The 22918-nt window shown below is 44.7% G+C and overlaps 1 protein-coding gene across 1 annotated transcript in view; it reads right to left on the minus strand.

The window, feature by feature from the left end:
* LOC141105219 (FYN-binding protein 1-like) overlaps window positions 1-22918 on the minus strand; it is a 446065-nt gene that overhangs the window by 268232 nt on the left and 154915 nt on the right. The window contains exon 3 of the mRNA XM_073595110.1: window positions 15468-15567. Within this exon, the coding sequence (XP_073451211.1) occupies window positions 15468-15567 (100 nt within the window). The remainder of the gene's footprint in view (window positions 1-15467; window positions 15568-22918) is intronic.

Consider the following 22918-nt stretch of genomic DNA (forward strand, 5'->3'; position numbering starts at 1 on the left):
GGGAGACTGAGATGGTCAGCTACACTTAGGAGATAGGTAGTTAGACATTCCTGAAAACCTTTGGATGATCACAATCTAATATATATACTGTATATACTAGAAACCCCTGAGGGCTTTTGAGCTTGCAATAATGCATATGGCAGTTAAATATTAGGAAATCTACTTCTTATTTATTTGCCTTTGGCAGAGGAGTTGCTATATATTATAGTGACTTACCATGGACATCAGCTACCGGTAATCTATATAGGAGGTAGGTGTTGATTTTTATACAGTAGCTGACTAGGTTATATAGCATGGGGTACCCAGGCCCAAGTGTAGAAGGAAAGCTACACTATTTGGGGGAAACTTCCATGGCACTTACCTAGCTGCCAAAGGGCTTATAATCTAGGGATCGTGCAGACACAAGGGACACTGACATGGTCACCTATACCTGGCAGGTAGTTAATAGGACTCTTCTGCAATCCTTTGGGTGTGTTAGTTTACATATTAAGTAATCTTAACTTTATTTCTGTTGATTGTTGATGAGAAAAAAAAATAACAGATTGATTTAATTGTTTCTGCCCCCAGTCCTTCATTTGCTCGATGCCTGAACCACATATCTTCATCATTGTGCTATATGTTTTTAGCTGCACCACTGGCATGGTTATATCTTCTTAGTCCTACCATACATTTAGCAGAAATGTGTGCTTAAACTAAAATTTTAGGCAACACTTTTATTTTTATTTTGGATAGCGTAAGAGAGAGGGTTATAGCCCCTGTCAGTGTATTTTTTGCCATCCCTGTCCCATTACAGAGATTTACATTAATTTCCTACCCCATAGCCAAACAGTAAGTGAGAAGAAATATCTGAAAATTAAGGGAATCAATTCTCCCCCCCCCCCCCCCAAGGCCCTCAGAACTAGTGTCCCCACTGGAAAATTTCAGGACGGCTCTTAAACAAGATAGGGTGTGGCCTTGACAGGCCTAGGGCAGCACAAACCCTAAATACACCACAGGGCAGCATACATATGATATAGCTCCACAGGGGCATAACTAGAAATCACAGGGCCCCATAGCAAAATGTTGTATGCGCCCCCCCCCCCCCAAAATAATTAAAATTAAATTAAATAGTGGGCGTGGCTTAAAGAGCGTGGCTCAAAGGGGGTGTGGTTAGAGTCCGAGATGAATGAGGGATGGAGGAATGAAGGAAGGAAGGAAGGAAAGAACGAAGGAAAGAAAGAAGGGATGGAGGGACAACAGGCCTAGATCCTACACCACAATAGCAATATGTGTATTCCAGAAAGTTTAACATTCAACAGATAAAGATACTCCAACCACCTGGTGTTGGCGCTTCAATCACCCTCACCTGTGCCCAATGCAGCGTGACCAGTGCCCAATGTGGCCTGTGTGTTCCCAATGCAGCGTGGCCTGCCTGTGCCCAATACAGCCTCACCTGTGCCCAATACTGCCTCACCTGTGCCCAATGCAGCGTGGCCTGTGCCCAATGCAGCCTCACCTGTGCCCAATACTGCCTCACCGGTGCCCAATGCAGCCTCACCTGTGCCCAATGCAGCGTGACCCGTGCCCAATACAGCCTCACCTGTGCCCACCTGTGCCCAATGTAGCCTCACCTGTGCCCAATACTGCCTCACCTGTGCCCAATACTGCCTCACCTGTGCCCAGTGCAGCCTCACCTGTGCCCAATACTGCCTAAATTGTGCCCACCTGTGACCAATGCAGCGTGACCCGTGCACAATGCAGCCTCCCCTGTGTAGAGGAAGAGGCAAGCCAGTGGCGGAACTACCGGGGAGGATGAGGAATGCATACTGCAACCCTCAATTGGCTGTTGGCGAGCGTGGGGCTGCCTCAGAGTGGGGGGCGAGCACCGCCCACACGGTCCCCCAGCCAGGGGAAGTGAGGAGAGGAAGAGGCAAGCTGTCCGTACGAGCAGAGAGCTGTAAGAGCTTTCATTTGAATTTCCTGTGTTCCCGGGGCTCACCGTCACATAGCCCCACCTCTTGGCCCGGTGCCTTTGATAACATCACATGTCCTGCATTGGACCAGTGCTCTGTCTATCAAAGGTGCTGGGCCAAGAGGTGAGGCTATGTGACGGTGAGCCTCGGGAACACAGGAAATTCAAATGAAAGCTCTTACAGCTCTCTGCTCGTACGGACAGCTTGCCTCTTCCTCTCCTCAATTCCCCTGGCCGGGGGGACCGTGTGGGCAGTGCTTGCCCCTCCGCAGTCTGCATTTCTCATCCTCCCCACAGGCCCCTCTTGGCTGTGGCCCCATAGAGCCCGCGTGGCTCGTTATGGCAGTAGTTCCGCCACTGTAGCTCCACCACCTATATCCACCCACAGGACCTGTTTAGCTCTATAAAAGTCTGGCTGAGAGCTACCTCCCCCATTCTCCATATAAAGCACAAAGATCAGAGTGAGGGTTCCTATGCTGCCATGTATTGGAGCCAGGAAAGGAAAATTACGGTATTTGATACAATTTTCCATCTTCCTGACGCCAAAATGGCAGCATACATATGATACATAATGAGCTTTTGAGAGGGAGGGTTTAATGCTGCAAACTTAGTCTTTATTTGACAATAGACATAGAAGCTTGGATAGTTTTCCTCCCAAACTCTACTGTAGTATGAGCTACTGGATCCGCCCTGTAGTGTTTTAAGAATGTATGATGTGATGAGACCAGTTAGCCGCTTTGCAGACTGTCTCCAGAGACACGCCTGCCCGTGCCACCCAAGAAGAAGACATCACCCTAGTTGAGTGGGCTCTAACCACCCCCGGAGGATCCTTCCCAGCCGCTCTATATGCCCGGTGAATAGTTTTTACTATCCAGGCTGAGATGGTTCTGGCTGAGGCCTCTTTCCCTTTAAATTTTCCACTAGGTATGATGAAAAGTTTGTCAGAACATCTGAATGTAGAACTAGCCTGGAGATAGGCTTTGAGGACTTTTGGAATGTCCAACTCGTGCAGATCAGCATCTGATTCCACTGGGAAGGCTGGAAGCGCCCATTCACTGGAGAGATAAAATATCAATGCCACTTTTGGGACAAAGTGATTCAATGGTCTCAGCACAACCCTGTCTGGGAAGAACATGGAATAAGGTCCGGCTGCCCCCAATTTGTGGAGTTCGACACCCTTCCCCCTGAAGTTATGGCTATTTGGAAAGCCGTTTTTAATGAACAGTCTTCTGTTGGTGCACAAGGAGGGTTTGCTAGAAAATTGAGGACTACTGCCAGGTCCCATTGAGGGAACCTATTTCTCTCCAAGTACCGCTCTCATGAATTGCTCCACCAGCAGATTTGCTGCCCCTTTCTTTTGGGTAAAAGCCGAGATGGCTGAAATTTGCACTTTAAGCGAACTTAGGCTGAGCCCCAAATCCAATCCGAATTGCAGGAAAGACAGGATTTGAGATACATTTGGGTCACTACTGTCAAACTGATGTCCAGCTGCAAAGCTTGTGAACCTATTTCATATTCTGGAGTAGATGGCATTGGTTGACCCCTTTTTGGAACTCTGTAAAGTATGTACTGTATGTAGGACACTGCTGCCGTGTTGTCCAGAAGGAGCAGGACTGGGCGATCCTGTATGTGAGGCAGCACTGTGGCCTATGCCATAAATGCTGCTCGAAGTTCCAGAATATTGGAAACTAGGCCCTGAGTGGGAAATCCCCCTCTGCCCTAGATCCTGAGTTGTTCACAGTTGGCGCCCCACCCTGCTGCGCTGGCATCTGTTGTAACAATGATCCATGGCTGCGGCCCCAATGGACAATGGCGTATAACGTTTCTTGTTTTGTCTACCACAAGAGACTCTAGCACATCCGGCTGGTGATCCTGATTGGCTGGGCTGGCTGAACTCTCTTCCATTGCATCAGGAAGCCTTATTGGAAAACTCTAAGTTTCCAGTGAGCCCAGGGGATCATCGGGATACATAAAGCCATTGTCCCGAGAAGACTCATGCACTGGGATGCTGACATCACTGGTGCAGCCAATGCCTATTGGAACTTCTTCCTGATCTTGGGGAGTTTCTGAAGTGGCAAAGAAACTGTGGCTGCCTTAGTATTGAATTGGGCCCCTAGGTAGACCATATTCTGTGTAGGCTCCACCTGGCTCTGGTAATGCCTGTCCCCCAATGCAAATCTGAGGAACTGCTGGTATGACTGAAGGATCTCCTGGTAGGCATTCTACAAGTCCACTGAAATCCTACAGTCTCCTGGTTGAATAACCTGGATTATAGTATGGAAAGACTATCTATCTATCCGGATAAATTGATTCAGCCTCTTGAGGTCGTTCTGGAGGCTGCCGTTTGAACAGCCAATAATGGCCTTGCACCACTGTGGACTGAATCAGCTGATTTTAGGAGTGGTCTTGCCAGAACTAGGCCACTTTGAGCAGCCTGGCTCCAACTGCCTCCTGGGTGGGCCTGGCATTAAAAGGGCTTCTGGGTATTCAAGGGAGCTGCAGGGGCCTTAGCTCTCTGCGATCATACGAAGGTTCACTGTGTACCCCTCCAACCCCTTCTGGAGTCCTTAGATGGGAGAAAGCCTCCGAAATCTCAGTACCTGTTTGGCGCTTCTCTGTATGGTTGCCCCCTCTGGCGTCCGGACCTTCGATCTTGGGGCAGAAGACCTGATTTTCCGCCTCTAACCCTGGAGGTGGCAATCTCCAGTTTTTGGCCAAACAGCACATTCCCATCAAAAGGCAGTTTACAGCAATACTACTGTGAGGATGGGTCGGCCGCCCAGAGTTTTAGCCACAACGCTTTTTTGGCTGTGACTGAGCTGAGCATGGCTCTGGAGGACGATCAAATGATGTCTATAGCTGCCTCACCTACGAAGTCCGCCAAGAGTTTTATCTCATCAAGAGCCTTGATTATTTTTTCTTTTGGCAGCTGGTTTTTGATTACATACTCCAAGTTCTGCACCCACACTCACATAGCGCTTGCTACGGATGTTAAAGCAATGGCATGCTTACAAGCACCACCTGCAGCGAGGTAAAACTTTCTTAAGTCCACGTCAATGCATCTATCAAGGATATCGCAAAAGGAGGAAGAGTCTTCCATCGGAAATGGCACATTCTTGGCCAGTCTGGTGACTGCTGCATCCACTGTTGGTGGGTTAGATAAAGGAGCCGCATCCTCCTCCGTGAGTGCATACAACTTCTGCAACCTATTGGTTGAGGAGGATTTTTTCTCCCCCTTCTCACATTCCTCCTGAAACAGGGCTGTTTGAGATTTACTGTCATAAGAGGAAAGGTAGCTAACTGTTTCTTTAGGTTCCTCTTCACTTTTGAAAGTCACTTTTCAGAGGCATTTGATATTATCACATAGAGGGGACAAGTGTTCCCCCTATACGATTTTCAAAGAGCGACTTGCATGCAATGTTGCAACTCACATGGGTGCAGCCCATTCACTTGGCTGCCCTACGTGTGCAAAGAGAAGCCCCTGCTCCTATTTAGGAGCGACAAGCTTCGCAAAATGTTTTTAAAGGTGCATTCTCCCACGTGACAATCCCAGCAGAATCGCATCGCATTTGGGGTGCCCTGAAAGGATAAAGGCACCTAATGCATATTGTGCAGGGACTGCCACACAATTTAAAATCAGATTGTATGGTGTGTGATAAGTTTTCTCCTTTTGGAGGAGGTTCCAAATCCTTCCATTCCTGTGCAGCTTTTACTGCCTAAATGAATGGTGGTATCATCGCAAAATTAAAGCCTGAACCTTTAGGATCCTCTGCCGAGGACAAGGCGGTATCTTCTCCCTCTGCACGGAAGGTTGGTTGTAATACTGGGTCTGGGGAATCAGCCCGCCTAATCCGCTGGGCTGGAGTCACTCTTGAAGTGACTGGTTAGAGAGGGTTGAATGGCTTGGTTTAGACCTGGAGCAGGTCTGTTCATCTGCTTCTGTCCCTGGTTGTCCAAGATGACCAGAAAATTCTGCCAGGGAGTCACAGACTACTTGTTGACACCTGCTGACTCTCATACTCCTGGTCTCTGGCAAGCTGCCTGAAGCAGTTGCTGCAAAGTAGCTTTCCTGGCATATTGTATGACCTTTGTACTGGGGTCTGCCAGGACTGGAGGAGTCACTTTCTGCCCTAGAAGGGCCTCTGGACCATAGGGCCTCTGGACCTCCTAGAGTGGGACTGTGAGCGACTGGGGCTGAAATAGACAAGTAGGCACGCTCATCAGGGCATAACGCACTCTTTTTCTCGCATCTTCTTACTTACCCAAAGTTGGTCCTTACCTGATAGTGCGGTTGTCTTGGTTATGTGGTGTTAGGCTCATGAGGGGAAAAAAAATACATGTATACCCCTTAAAACAAATTTAAAGAAGCAAACAATGGGTAATACATTCTTCCTTGCTCCCCCTCCCTTCTATTCCCGTTACTGGAATAGCAAGACATATCTGTCATTGACTGTTCCTCAGAATGAGATGCTGTCTCTCTGGATGCCTGAATCGCAAAAGCATCCATTACCTGACCATTTGTGCCCTTTAAATAGAGCACCTGAGAGAGAGAGAGAGACTCAGTCCTCCCTAACCTTTGTTCTAATAAAAAAAAGGGCTAGTACAATTGGAGGGAAGCCAACGCCCATCCACACAAAAGGACACTTTTAAGCTACACATCATACAATCCTCTGCAGATTTTTTCTCTCAGATTTACCAAAATCACACAATACGAGGTCATACCTTAAGAGACTCAATTTGTATGCAATCAGGCAGGCCCTTGCACTACATGGTCCGGGCAAATCTAAAGGAAATCAGACAACAAAAGCTGCACGGTATGTATGGGTCTTTAGAGACATGAGAGCAAGAAAAAGAAAAAAACGTTTTATAGAAATTGACAGACCTGGAAAGAATTCCATAGGAGAGAAGACATCATGCAGTCCTAGCTGCTGGATCTGGACCCAGGCAGGCATGCCAGAAGAGGGATATCGTCTCTGATTGGCCCTAAAAGACCACCAGAATGGGTTCCCCACCTTGTTGGTGCATTTAGCAGCCTAAGATGTGGGACTGCGTACTGAGAGAGGCTTGAACCTAGACAGGTAGACATGTGCACTGACAAAAAATTTGTTTGTTTGTTTTCGTTTTTTTGCTTTTTTCAGAAATTCAAAAAATTCGGAATTCGGAAATTTGAAAATCCGAAAATCTGTAAAAAAAAAAAGAAAGAAAATCAGTAAAATTCGAAATAATAACTAATAATAACTATTAAATTATAGGTATTGGAATTCCCCTTCAAATTTGGCTGTTGTGAACGTAAGGAATACAAATTTATCTGAAGTTATGAATTATCCCAAATAATGGATGCTGCATCTAAAACAAATGGAATGGAACAAATTAATAATAAATAATAATAATAAAAAGGTTTTATTATTATTGTTATTTATTATTATTAGATCGTTACGTTCCATTAGTTTAGATATTCGTTATTTCAGAAAATTCATAACTTCGGATAAATTCGTACTTGTTACGTTCACTAACAGCCAAATTTAAAAGGAAATTCCAATACCTATAATTTAATAGTTATTATTAGTTAGTTATTATTTCAGATTTTCGGGTTTTCGAATTTTCAGATTTTCATTCTTATTTTCGGATTTTCAAATTTCCGAACTTCCGAATTTTCCAATTTCCAAAATATTGGAAATTCCCAATTTCGGAAATTTCGGAATTTGTCAAAATTCGTTAAACGAATTCGGAACTAAACAAATTGCACATGTGTACCAGATGGACGCTGACATAGTCGGCAGGTAAAAGCTTATCCTGAGTGTAACGGTCTGTAGGTGTTGATCTTTGAGGACAAAAAGGAGAATGGGGGAGGTAGCTCTCAGTCAGACTTTTATAGAGCTAAAGAGGTCCTGTGGGTGGCTATAGGGGCGGGGCTATATCATATGTATGCTGCCATGTTGGTGTCAGGAAATAAGCTGTGTTGATTTCCATGAATTAGAGATTATCCTTTATGGATTATTAGGGATAAGGTTTGGGTCGACCATGGGTTTAAGGTGATTCCAACCCATTCAAGGTTTGCTATACAGTGAATGCAAAGTTTCACTGTAATAGCAATTAACTACCAATACTGCACTTCCTGACCTTTTGTCAGAAACCATGAATACAAGTCTACCAAGACAGTAGTACAGTTAAATCACACTTGTTTAATAATAAAAGTAAATAGAACAAATGTAGTCAAAACATAGCCAGAGTTCAGGAACCGGAACGGATAATCAGACAAGCCAAACGTCAGGGAGCTGGAGATGAGTGTAGTAAAACGGCAAGCAGGATCTGGAGCCAGAAGGGATGTCAGCCAAGCAAGTCTTTTAACAGGAATGCAGGAGAGCGTCTCTGTGATGTTGACTAAGGTGAAGGAAGAGATCCTTTGGGCTGGACGGCTTAAGTAGGCAGGACTGACGAGCAGGACATCATCAACAGCTGAGTAACTGTGGAGAGATAGGAGCTGGCAATTAGTCGACAGCTGAGGGGCAAGCTCAGAGAAGGAAGGGCTGAGCCCAGCCCTGACAGTACCCCCTCCTCAGCGACCCCTCCCCCTTGGAGGACCACCAGGCTTGAGGGGAAAACGTCTATGGAAATCACAGGGGAGGACAGGGGCATGTACGTCCGAAGATCAGACCCAAGAGCGTTCCTCCGGACCGTACCCTTTCCAATGCACCAGGTACTATGCACCCACGGAACCTACAGGAGTCAACAATGGACTGTACTTCATACTCCTCATGGTTCTCAACCTGTACAGGGTGAGGACGTGGCACCGAGGTGGTAAAGCGGTTGCAGACCAAAGGTTTTAATAAGGAGACATGAAATACATTTGAAATATGCATATTAGAAGGAAGGTCTAATGCGTAAGTCACTGGGTTAATCCTGCAAAGAATACGGAAAGGCCCAATAAACCGAGGTGCGAACTTCAGTGAGGGAACACGAAGTCGGAAGTTGCGAGATGACAGCCAGACCCTGTCCCCAACCTGGTAGGAAGGTGCAGGCAGGTGTCTGCGGTCAGCAGACGCCTGCCTGATGATGATTGCCTGATGATGATTCTCTCATCCGCAGAGAGATGCATGAAGCCCAAGTGCATGGGTTCATCTTCACTGACCAACTCGGTACCAGGAGGCATGGGAGGTGAGGGAGGCATGGGTGGGACTGCAAAGCTTAGAGGCAAACGTACAGAAGGCTTCAGCAAGTGCTCCTTAAAAGAGAGTCTTTCTCTGAGTCTGGAGTCAATGAGGATGGCAAACGTGATCAACTTTTCCAGCTCAGTGGGTATATCTCGGGCTGCTATCTCATCCTTGATGGAATCTGAGAGACCATGAGAAAAAGCAGCCACGAGGGCCTCCCTCAGGAAGCAAAGATATCATGAAACCTACTCTGCTTCTGTCTGTGGGAAACGCCTAGGGCAGCATCTCAAAGTATAGCTAAACCTTGTTGAGAAACCCTCTGCATTGGACTGGATCACCCCCAAATCGCTGGGGAAGCAGAGCAAAACCAGACATACCTCTTGTAGAGATAATACTCGAGGTGGGTGCCTGCACAGAGACTGGCACAGCAGCAGCAGGGATGGCCTGCAACACAGGTTGTACTGGAGCAGCCACAGTGGGAGATTCCAGGTGAACTGCGCGACTCAGGAGTGTTTGTAATGCTATGGCAAACAGATCCTTGCGGTGATCTTGCTCATTCAATCTGGAAAAAATTTTTACCAACAAGTGGATTGACTGTATCTTCTGAATTCATGGCCTTCGCCTACTATCAGAAACCATGAAATCAGACCGAGACAGAAGTACAGTCAAATCACACTTGTTTAATAAAAGTAAATAGAACAAACATAGTCAAAACATAGCCAGAGATCAGGAACCGGAACGGATAGTCAGACAACCAAACGTCAGGGAGCTGGAGATGTGCGTAGTAAAACAGCAAGCAGGATCTGGAGCCAGAAGGGATGTCAGCCAAGCAAGTCTTTTAACAGGAATGCAGGAGAGTGCCTCTGTGATGTTGACTAAGGCGAAGGCAGAGATCCTCTGGGCTGGACGGCTTAAGTAGGCAAGACTGACGAGCAGGATATCATCAACAGTTGAGTAACTGTGGCGAGATAGTAGCTGGCAATTTGCCAACAGCTGAGCGGCCAGCTCAGAGAAGGAAGCCCTGACACCTTTGAACTTAGATCAGGTGGCTTAGAATACCCAATAATGAGGGCTTTGTTATGTGCTAGCCACCTCACTATAAAAGGCTGGGTTCCCAGCAGCCGTTTGTCGGTGTTTGTTAGAGTGGATTGAGAGAGCTGACAGTGTGTTTAGAGGGAGAGAGAGAGTTGCTGTTATACATTGCTATACAGTGTTGTATTGGGCTACATTACTGTGAATTGCATTGTGATTGCTTTTTTTTTGGTCAGAACTCCCCAATGCTATGTTTTGGCACCACCCAGCACTGGTCCTGTACTGGCCAACAATATGCAATACTCTCTGCGTTCTGGCACCCTGTATTCTATCTTGTAGCCTCTGTCTAGCACCCAATCAGACATTGGTATACCTCTGATACCTGCAGGAAATAACATACCGATACTCTAAATGTTTTATTTCAGGATAACTTCAGGATTCACTGTACAATCTGTGTGGCTATAGTCTCTGAAAAAATACACTCTTATGTTTATTTCAGGATAAAATTTGCCTCATGTGTCCCAAAAATGCCTCAATCACAGGGCCAAATTAGCAGTGGTGCAGCAACTATACTGCAGGACTATACTGCAGCAACTACACTGCAAAAAACTGCGCTCTGTAACCCAGGTGTGTGCGTACAGCCATGGCCAGGAAGCAATGATGGACTGAGTGATTGCAGTTTTCCACTGGCGTTCAGATGAAATCACACAGTCAGCAATTATCTGTGGTTAGGAACAGATGATCATCCCAGCATCCTACAGAGACAGTCATTTTTCCCTAATCACAGGTAATCAACTCCTGTCCAATTACTTCTGAACATTGGCAGACATACTGCTGTCAGCCTATAATTTATTTGTACAGATTTCCCTGCCACGCACACCAGAGCCCTTGGGTGCAGTTTATCACAAGATATTTGCTGCACCAAGGTTGGCCATGTGAATGAGGCCTTGCTAACCAAGCTCTTCACATACTGACACTCCACTGTATAATATTTGTGGGTATTGTCTTCTGAAATAATATACTTTAAATGTTAATTTTAGATTAAAACAGGTCCTGTGTCTTCCTCTTCCACTGCAACCTCAAAAATATGCTTACATACTGTCCAGCCACTGTACAATTCTTGTGGCAATTGTCTTTCACTGAGGCCAAGCTACTCGCCTACTTTCCAGCCACTGTACAATATACAGTATATGGCTATTTTTCTCTGAAATTTATACACTTTGACATTTAAATCAGGATAACACCTACTTCTGCTCTCCCTCTTACATTGTGGCCTAACTAATCTGCTTTCATACTGACCAGCCACTGTACAATATTTGTGGATACTGTCTCTGAAATAATACAATATAATTTTAATTTCAGGATTAAAACTGCCTTGCATCTCCCTCTTACACTGTGGCCTAGTGAGGCTACTAACACACTGTTCAGCCAATGTACAATATTTGTGACTATTGGCTCTTAAATATCACACTGTTTGTTGCATGATTAAACCTGCCTGCTATTTCAGGATAACACCTACTTCTTTTCTCCCTCTTACATTGTTGCCTAACCAATCTCCTTTCATACTGACCAGCCACTGTAAAATATTTGTAGCTATCTAGTCTCAGAAAAAAATACATTGTAATATTTATTTCAAATGAAACCTGTCTCATCTCTCCTTTGTACAATGTGTCTCAATTAAGCATACTCTGCAGCCACTGAAATATTTGTGGCTATCATCTCTCAGATAATACACTCTTTAGTTTTTGTTTCCAATGATTTTTATTTAGAACATTTTTAGGGTATACAATGCCATCAATAGCCATTATATACGATAAGTCGCTGATTGCAAACTAGGGTTTAAGTCTTCTGTGTTACAGGAAAAAAAAATACTATTTTATTGCTACTCCTGGCTCATCAGCATCCAAATTTCAGGAATAATAGACAAAATAAAATGAAAAAAGTAGAAACAAAAACAATTATGCGAAAAAGAGAATACAGTATAACATTTTAAATAGGCATCATGTGGTGTGGAAGTAAAGCACACAATATCCCATCCTCTCAGATCATGCCTCTTCTAAGGCGAACATAATGAGGGAGAAGACGCTCAAATAAAGCCTTTTTAAGGACATGAGATAATATATGAAGGGGAGAATAGTGATGGATGCATCACTATAATGGAATGATCTCATTCATCTCCAAGTTTCCATGCAGTTGTTAATTGGTCATATACAGTAGCTGCACTTTATTTAATATATGATTTATGAATATGGATTTTAAAATATAGATTTTCTATGTTTACAATAAAAAATACATTTTGTATAATTTGTTTGGTTGTGCCTATAAAGTCCAAGCCTCCTGTTCAACTTTTCTGTCTCAACAGTAACTTATGATAGCAGCAGGAAGGGGGGTGGCACCGGTACGAGCGCACAGGCAGGGAAGGGGGAGAGCCGAGAGGAGAGCAGACAGGAGACAGAGGATGGCGGAGGCACGTAAACTGACCACAATGTCAGGGCTCAGCAGTCATGATAAACCGTGGTCAGTTTTACAGAGGGGAGGGCAGAACCAGGCAGGATCAGCAAGGTATTTTAGGTGATACAGGTGCCAAATTACACAGCTCAAGCACTGTGCTGTATAACATGCTTTAAGGGAACAGGATCAGTTATTTTTTTTTGGGGGGGTAATAAACACTTTAATACCTAGGTTCAGGGCAGATTGGCAGTAACCCAAGCAGCTGAATCAATGTACACAGAAACGTGATACTGTGGTTCTTTGAGTTTACTGCCTATTCTTTTATATTGCTGCTTTAGTGCTCATGCACTGTCTTGCTGCTAGTCAATTTTTCCCAAACATATACCTTATGTCTATGTTCTTAATTTTTTGGAAGTAATTGGGAATTACAGAAATTGGGAGGGTATTGGGGAAATGTGGGATTGTGGATTTAAAGTGTATTTGTGTTTTTACGTTTTATTAAACTGTTAAGACAGACCTTTGGTATGTCCCTGGTTATCTGTGTGTGCTGCCTGTCTTCACTTCTGGCAAGCATATTTACTATCTTGTGTCCGAAGACTTCTAGACTGTAAATTGGTGGTCTACTACACTACACTGTTGCCTACAGTTCACTTATTAGCTCCAGACCTTCCCCCTGGGTGTCTTCCAACACGTAGTCTGTGGTGCTGGAGCAGGGTGAACTCAGGGGATGTGACCTGGGGTCAGCACACAGCTAAGTCCAAATTTTCTATGAGGTAGTCAATGAAGAATACCAGCTGGCGCCTAGACTCTCATGTTGGGACCATTTTTAAACTCTGGCCTGTCCTCACTCACTCCAGTGTAATATTGTTCCAGTTTTTAGGTCTTGCCTCTTTCAATGTGGTTTCTATTCTGCAAATCCAGCTTCCAGGTCTAACTTGTTCCATGGTGTTTCACTCTACTAAAACATTTGGTCCACAATCAGGCCCGGCATAGCCATAGGGCAGACCCGGTGGGTCGGGGCCACCCGCTCCATGGCCTGTTGATGATCAGGCCGCACAACTGGATGGGAAGTGGTGGCCTGGACAGGGCTAACACAGGCCGTGACCGCCGCTCACCTGCCGCTATGTGGCCATGCCTGTGTCTTCTCTGGCGGAACTAGCGGCTGCATGGGCTGAGCTGTGTGTCTCTCTCACACACCGCTCAGCCTCAGAGCCAACGCTGACAGTTTCACTCTCCGCTCCTACGGACTGCTCCTTCTCCTCAAGCCATGGGCGTCTGCACGGTGGGGCAAGGGGGGGAGAGCTGCGGGCTGCTGTCAGGATGTTTCCCCCGCTCGCCCCCCCTTCTCATTTTGGCAGAATGGGAGAAGAGAATGCTTCCTGCCTGTTCTTCTTCCTTCCCCATTGGCCACAGCAGGGGGCCAATCAGAAGAAACTAGAGAGGCATCATGGGAAATGTAGTCCCGGAGATTGGTGGCCCAGTTGTTCTCAGCAGGGAGCCGGCTACAGTCCCCAGCATGCACTCTGCTGGGGGGAAAAGAGAAAAGCCGGAAACAAGCTGAGGAGTGCTACACTGTAGCAGCTACTACAGGAGACATGGGAAAAGAAAGAGAGGACCGTGCTGGGGGATCTAATAGCCCCAGCACCACCAGATAGAGCCACGCTGTACCCGCACCACCAGATAGAGCCACGCTTTACCCACGCCACCAGATAGAGCCACGCTGTACCCGCATCACCAGAGGGAGAGAGCCACGCTGTACCCACACCACTAGAGAGAGCCACGCTGTACCCACACCACCAGAGAGAGAGCCACGCTGTACCCACACCATCAGAGAGAGCCACGAGAGCCACGCTGTACCCACACCACCAGAGAGAGTGCCACCCTGTACCTGCACCACCAGAGAGAGCCACACTGTACCTACACCACCAGAGAGAGCAACGCTGTACACACACCACCAGAGAGAGCCATGCTGTACCCACACCACCAGAAAGAGAGCCACGCTGTTCCCACACCACCAGAGAGAGCCATGAGAGCCACGCTGTATCCACACTACCAGAGAAAGCCACGCTGTACCCACACCAGAGAGAGCCACGCAGTACCCACACCACTGGAGAGAGCCACGCTGTACCCGCACCACCAGAGAGAGAGCCACGCTGTACCCACACCACCAAAGAGAGCCACGCTGTACCCGCACCACCAGAGAGCAATGCTGTACCCACACCACCAGAGAGAGAGAGCCACGCTGTACCCACACCACCAGAAAGAGAGAGCCACGCTGTACCCGCACCAGCAGAGAGAGTAGGTCAGTGTCACTGGGCAGTGTGGGCACAATAGGAGACAGACAGTACTAGCATTGTATGGCCACAATAGGTCTGGGACACTGTAATATAAAGAGGACTGCACTGTAAAGGGGCACTGTAATCATTGCATGCCCCCCATTACAGTGCAGTCCCCTATATAACACAGTGTTCCTGCACATTACAGTGTGGAGGACCGACACCAGCCACCCCCGCAAATGTCTACCGACATCCCCCTGGTCCCTATTTTTTTGTCCCAGTCTGGGCCTGTCCACAATTCTCTGGTATGAATACCACCTTTCATATAGAACTCCCATTAACACCGTGTGGGAATACAGTGTTGTTGGGATGTCCACATTGGCACAGCAGCCATCCTGATCCAGTTTAACGGCATCTCCCAGGCATATAATTGAAAGGATTAGTGTTTATCTCATCTCGTCCTCTAAATCAGATTAAAATTGTACGTTATTTACAATTTTTTATTGGCACATGCCTCCAATGACAGTTTCCACATTCACATGCCCTATTAGCTTTGAAAATACCCTGAACCGATTCGCCCCACTTCATGCAGTAATTATCTGTTACCTGAGTGAACTCTGAATACGAATATTATGTGGTGGATAGCAAGTGGTGAGATTAGGCTGAGACTGTGAAGCGGTTAACCGTGCTTGTCGTTGGTGTGGAGCTGAAAAGAAAAAAAAAAAATCTTTATACTTTGCTGAGCAGGAGAATCAGCTTCCTTGATGTTGTTTGCAAATAATGTACAAGTACTGGACACTCCTTGAAGTTTAATACTGTAATGTTAAAACCAGTAAAATATATCCAATGAATAACTGTGTGTACTTTTAACCACTTGACCCCCAGGCCTTTTCTGGCACTTTTTTGTTTACATGTAACAATCAGTATTTTTTGCTAGAAAATTTCTTAGAACCCCCAAACATTTATTTGAATCAGAAAAGGGCTGGCGACTCGGATGCTCTTGAATAAAAGCCCTGACTTAAACCCAATTGAGCATCTCTGGAGAGACCTAAAAATGGCTATCCACCAACGTTTCCATCCAACCTGACAGAACTGGAGAGGATCTGCAAGGAGGAATGGCAGAGGATCCCCAAATTCAGGTGTGAAAAACTTGTTGCATCTTTCCCAAAAAGACTCATGGCTGTATTAGATCAAAAGGGTGCTTCTACTAAATACTGAGCAAAGGGTCTGAATACTTAACCATGTATTATTTCAGTTTTTCTTTTTTAATAAATCTGCAAAAATGTCAACAATTTTGTGTTTTTCTGTCAATATGCGGTGCTGTGTGTACATTAATGAGGAAAAAAATGAACTTAAATGATTTTAGCAAATGGCTGCAATATAACAAAGTGAAAAATTTAAGGGGGTCTAAATACTTTCCGTCCCCACTGTATATATGATGATCTCAATAACAATCTTCAGCTCAAAATCTCTAACTTAGAGACTGAGATTATGGAGACCAAGAGATCCAAATATTTACAGGACTTAAAAGATTATGAGGATGGGATTGTTTACATACTTACAAAAAAATAAAGGATTCCCTCACTCTATTCTTAAGAAGAAACCAGGATCAGGAGGTGACATAAGGGTTAATTTCAGCTCACCGGAGGATACACAGTCAGAATTTTCTGACACAGCTGAACAGCAGTCTCCTCAAGAGGTTCAGAGGCTCTCTGGTTTTTTCCAGAGAGGAGCCATTACAGCAGTCCGCAACAAATCCTCAAACATCAACACAGCCACCGGATCAAAGAGGAAAAAGAGGACGAGGCGGGGGTCATCATACAAACAACACAGACTACAGAAGATATCTAAGGAAAGCCAAGAAGACACAGAACTAGGTACAGACTTTTCTAACAATGTATTGAACCTGTCAGGCATTGTATTATCCCAGCATGAACTTTCTGTTTTGTCTAACGGCTTGTCTTTTGTCCCTAGTACACATTTCTGTATTTTCCACCATACTGGATATCAATCGTTTTGTAAGAAATCTAATGCTTAGGAAACATTTCAAGGATATACCTTCTGATAGCAAATCCGCAGTGTGTCACAATGTTCAAAATCAAAATGAGACCACCTCCTTCATATTTGATTATTAGTAGCAAGGTCTGCATTGGAGAGTCTGCAAGCAGAATCAGAGGGAGGATCTTTTGGTATACAGGAATCAAACATTAACATGGGGATAAATATTTTTACCCTGTTCAAAACAGAAATGACATTGTGGATTTGTTTCAGAATGTTGTGGAATCAGAATTGGTTAAATTGCATGAATCGTGCCAACAACATAATAAAAGAAATAAAATTAATTTGAGCAACAAGAAACCATAGTCTTAAATGCCTTGAAAATGAGACCTGACATAGTGATTCGCCAGGCAGATAAAGGGGGTACTGTAGTGATCCTAGATACTGCTAGTTACAAACAGGAAGCACTCAGGCAGCTGGAAGATCACATCACATATCACCCCCTCAGTTCTTATCCCACAGCAACTATACAACAAAAATTGTTACACTTATTGGATGAAGGTAAGGAGATGGGTGTTTTAGATCAAAAAACTATAGATTATCTCATGGTCACACATCCCATTACTCCGGTTTTTCACCATCTCCCCAAAGATAATCCAGTGAAAGGTCGCCCTATAGTTGCGGCATAGAATCACTATTGGAGAGATTAGGAGAATGGGTCGATCAATTTCTTCAACTGCTTGTTGTCCATCCACCTGGGTTTATAAAGGACACTGGACATTTGTTAGCCCACATGCAGGAAATTTCTTGGTCCACAGAATGCATTTGGATCACCATAGATGTTAGATCTCTGTATTCCTGCATTCCTCACTCTCTAGCACTGTCAGCCATTAAACACCATCTTTCATACTACAATGGTAACAGTCCTAATGTACGTGAGTAGAGCAGTAGAGTTTCTCCTGACACACAACTTCTTCATGTTTGAACGATACTACATTCAGAGTCAAGGTGCATCCATGGGGCAAAATTTTCCCCCTCTTTGGCAAATCTTTACATGGGCTGGTGGGAAGAATCTACTTTATTAACCCATTTAAAACCAACATTGCCTGGTACGGTTGTTTCATTGATGACCTGATTGTAGTATGGCATGGATCAAGTGATGACATAGGTGACTTTATGAAATATATTAATACCAACTCCCTAAACCTGGAGTTCACCTGTGTGCACCACCTGGCCCAAATAGACTATTTGGATTTGACCTTAATGGGGCATCTAGATAACAACACAGTGACTTCCAGAACTTTTAGGAACCCCTGTGCAGGGATTTCCCTTTTATTGGTCAATAGCTGTCACCCCAGTCACACCATCAAGTCTTTTCCCACTGGTGAATTCATCAAGGCCAGGAGAAACTGCTCTATAGACAAGGATTTCTTGCAAGAATGCACAGCGATTCAAAAGCGACTCAAAGAAAGGGGATATAATACACGATTAATAGCTAGAAGTAAAAATATAGCATTTTTTATAGAGATCGGGTGGAGATGATTCAGAATAGTGGCACAAATAAATACGAACAGTGTAGTGATTACAATAGAAATAAAGTTAATTTTGTCACTACATTTTCTTTAGAACACAACAAAATCGTTGCGATTCTTAAAGCACATCTCCCCATTCTGTATGCTAACAAGGATCTGTACTCTGTTATCCAGGGGGGGTGCCATTTTTAAGTAGAAGGGCCCCCAGTCTGGGAAGTATGCTGTCACCCAGCTTGTTTTGCTCTCAGAAGTTAAACAAATCACAGACCTGGCTTTCCACTGTAGGTTCCTACATGTGTGGCCACAACTAGAGGACTGTCAATATATCGGCCAATATTTGGCGTTTTTTAATTAGTCGGCATCGGTAGATTGTGCTGATAAAAAAAAGGCAGATTATAACTTCAGCACGACTTGCAAATGACTTCTGTAATAGAAGTCAATGCAAGTTGCCTGAAGTATTCAGTGAAGCGACTTGTTTGTCCTCTCTGGGCAGCCTGCCAAATGTGATAAAAGAACCAAGAAGAGATACAAATTTTCTACTTATCAATGAACTGAACTCTGTGTGTAGGAGTTCTCAGTTTAACCATTTAAAGACTAAATCTTTTCTGACACTTGTTGCTTACAAGTAAAAATCCTGTATTTTCTGCTAGAAAATCACTTAAAGCTCCCAAAAATGATATATATATTTTTTTTAGCAGAGACCCTAGGGGAATAAAATAGCGGTTGTTGCAATATCTTATGTCACACGGTATTTGCGCAGGGGTCTTTCAAATGCTATTTTTTTGGGAAAAAATACACTAATTAATTAAAAAAAACTAAAACAGTAAAGTTAGCCCATTTTTTTTCGTCCAAGAGTTTTGATTACCTGTTTTTGTGTATTTAAGATATAGGTTTTTTTTTTTTTAATCTAAATTATACATACAAGTGAACTGATTGGAGGTTTGTTTTGTTTAATAAATGTTTAAATGTAAGAAATTTTCTGTACCACTTATTAATTAAGGCTGCTTTCACACTGGAGCGGGCAGGCGTTGAAACGTTGGTAAAACGCTTCTAGTTTTAGCGGCGCTTTACCGTCATTTTAGCGGCGCTATTCGGCTGCTAGCGGGGCGCTTATAACCCAGCTAGCGGCCGATGAAATGCGCCCTTGAAGCGCCGCTGCCAAATCACTTTGCAGGCGCTTCGGCAGCGGTGCACATTCATTTCAATGGGCAGGAGTGGTGGAGGAGCGGTATACACCGCTCCAAAGATACTGTTTGCAGGACTTTTTTTTTTTAACATCCTGCCAGCGCATCGCCTCAGTGTGAAAGCACTCGGGCTTTCACACTGAGACTGCAGGGGAGCCGTTTTGCAGGCACTTTACAGGCGCTATTTTTAACCCAAAAGCGCCTGAAAAATGCTCCAGTGTTAAAAAGGGTCTAACTGTTAGATTTTATGAGATGAAGGGAAAAAAAAAGAAAAAAAAAATCGGCCTAACATATCGGCCCAAAAAAATCGGCATCATATATCGGCCATCGGCCGCCGCGATTTCTAAATATCGGCATCGGCCAGAGAAAAACCCATATCGGTCGACCTCTAGCCACAACACCTGTAGGTAGTGTCATAGACATAAAAGCACCTCAGTTCTTTCTTTTTCTACCAAGAAAACATATACCATCAAACGGTACATAAACTGCAACTCTAAATCGGTGGTATATGTTATTCAGTGTAGTGCCTGCAGTCAATATGTTGGGTGCAATATACGCCCTTTGAGAGTTAGAATCTTGGAACATGTGAATGACACTACAAATATTAATGCTAAAAATATCTCAAATGTGTCAAAACATTTCCGGGAATTCCATCATGGTAATCTTGACACTTTTTCCTTTTTTGGTGCTGAACAAGTTAAAAAACCCCCAAGAGGAGGTGACACTCATCGTATTTTGTTTAAACGTGAAGTGTGGTGGATCCATACCCTCAATACTAGAAACCCGTATAGTTTGAATGATAGGATGGACATATATTAATTTTAACATAATCGCATTGTTTGATACATTTATTGCACCATTTTGAATATGTCTTATTTTGTTCATAATATGTCTCTCATATGCCTGCTGTGCTTCTCTCTTTTCTCCATGTGTTTTTAATTGTTTTGATTGCTCTGATTAGGATGCACCCGCCCCATTTGGAGTGCTTACTCTGTCATAAATATCAGTTTTTAAATCAAACATGTATGCTTTGATGAAGGCTTCTTAGCAGAAACGCGTCAGCATAGCCTGTACCCGTGTACCCATGTAACCAAATAAAGGACTTTTATTCAAGAGCATCCCAGTCGCCAGCCCTTTTCCGATTCAAGTACTGCATTTTGGGACCTGAAAGTCCTAGCTAAAGCACTGGTCCACAGTTCATAGATCATCATATTGGCAGTGGAGCTGGGGTATCATTTTGCTTCACTCCAAACATTATATATTTTTTTTTTAAAGCAGAGGCCCTAGAGAATAAATTGGTGGCATTTGCGCAGCGTTTTTTCAAACGCAATTTTTAGGATAAAAATATACTTTTTAAAATATTAATGTGTTGAGCCTAAATAATGATTGGATCATGACAGGTTTTGACTTCATTTTTAACAGATTCTTTAAAAAAATTATAATACATAACGCAACTTCCCGGTAAAACATAAAAGATGATGAAAGGCGCTGTCAGGCCGAGTAAATAGATACCGAACAGGTCACGCTTTAAAATTACACACACCAGTGCCACAGGGACAAATTATGTAAATTTTACTATCCATAGATGGCACTTTAAAAGCCTACTACATATTACCACTTTAGATCTATACAGGAGGCTCAGCACTAGAATTACTGCTCATGATCTGACGTACATGGTGATACCTTACATGTGTGGGGCGATTGCTGTTTGCATGTGTATGAGGCCTAATTCTACACCTTCATTCCTCTCAGTGCAGGTCTCAGAGAGGACTGAAGGTATAGTGGGGTTGGAGATCTCAGCTGATGAGGAGCAAGGAGAGGTCCACTTTGTTCTTCTGTGGTGTTTTTTGGTGTGGGTCTTTTAGGTACGCTTGCCAACGAACTGCGTGGCAGGTCAACATATGTCTGGTCAAGCATGTGGTGCCCAAGCGGGAGATGTTTTGGCCACGCGAGACACGCTTGCACATGTTGCAAATAGCAGCAGTGCGATATGATGCACTCGTCTCAAAAAAGGCTCACACCAAAGAACTTTTGGAATAACGCGCAGAGACAGCAGCGCCCTGCACATGCGGAGCTTTGCGGTGTGATGCAGTCAGTGTGCTGCCCTTAGGCTGGCCCCTGGAGGGCATCCTGCCTCGTTGGTGATGTGCCTCCTTCTCCTCCTCCTCCTCCTCTTCTCTCCTATGAGGCACCCACGTTGAGTCAGTGACCTCATCATCCCCTCCCTCCTCATCACTGGAGCAAACCTGGCAGTATGCTGCAGCAGGGGGAGCATGACTGCCAGATAGCTGTCCTTCTTGGGCACCCCCTCTGTCCATGTTCACATTACTGCCTTCATCTAGCTCGGTATCATCATCAGAGCCTTCTAAACGCTGGGCATCCTCCTGGAGCATGTACCCAACACTGTGGTCAAACAGTTCGAGGGACTCCTCAGGAGGACATGGTGGGGCTAGGGAAGGAGTCACTGATGCCATTGAGCCGAGGGAAGAGGCCGCGTTGGCAGCTGCTTTGCCAGACAAAGTACCCTGAGCATGGGTGAGAGAGGATGAGGAGGATGAGGACAGCTTGGTCATTCACTCGACCAAGTCTTCCGCATGTTGCACCTCAACACGGCCAGCTGCTGAAAAAAAGGCCAAGCGTGTCCCACAGCCACGTGCTGATGAGGATGCACCATGTCCACGACCAGCACTGTTGTCTCTAGACACAGAGCCTGCTTGCCCTCTTTTATTGGCTTGTGACTGTCTGCCTCTCCTTGTTGGCCTTCCAGACATACTAATGGCCTACAGTGAGATGTAGCTGCACTAAGCTGGGATATATATATATATATATAATATTCTAATACTGCAGCTAGCAAAATCAACTGCCTGCCTGTAGTATGAGAACACCACCAATCTTCTACAGGTAGCTTTAGCTGAACACTGTGCACTACACTAATTTGTAGCTTTAGCTGAACACTGTGCAGAGGTCGCACTACACTAACTTGTAGCTTTAGCTGAACACTGTGAGGAGGACGCACTACACTAACTTGTAGCTTTAGCTGAACACTGTGAGGAGGACGCACTACACTAACTTGTAGCTTTATCTGAACACTGTGCAGAGGTCGCACTACACTAACTTGTAGCTTTAGCTGAACATTGTTCAGAGGACGCACTACACTAACTTGTAGCTTTAGCTGAACACTGTGCAGAGGTCACACTACACTAACTTGTAGCTTTAGCTGAACACTGTGCAGAGGTCGCACTACACTAACTTGTAGCTTTAGCTGAACACTGTGAGGAGGACGCACTACACTAACTTGTAGCTTTAGCTGAACACTGTGAGGAGGACGCACTACACTAACTTG

Source organism: Aquarana catesbeiana, linkage group LG01 (assembly GCF_042186555.1).
Source record: "Aquarana catesbeiana isolate 2022-GZ linkage group LG01, ASM4218655v1, whole genome shotgun sequence".
NCBI lineage: Eukaryota > Metazoa > Chordata > Amphibia > Anura > Ranidae > Aquarana > Aquarana catesbeiana.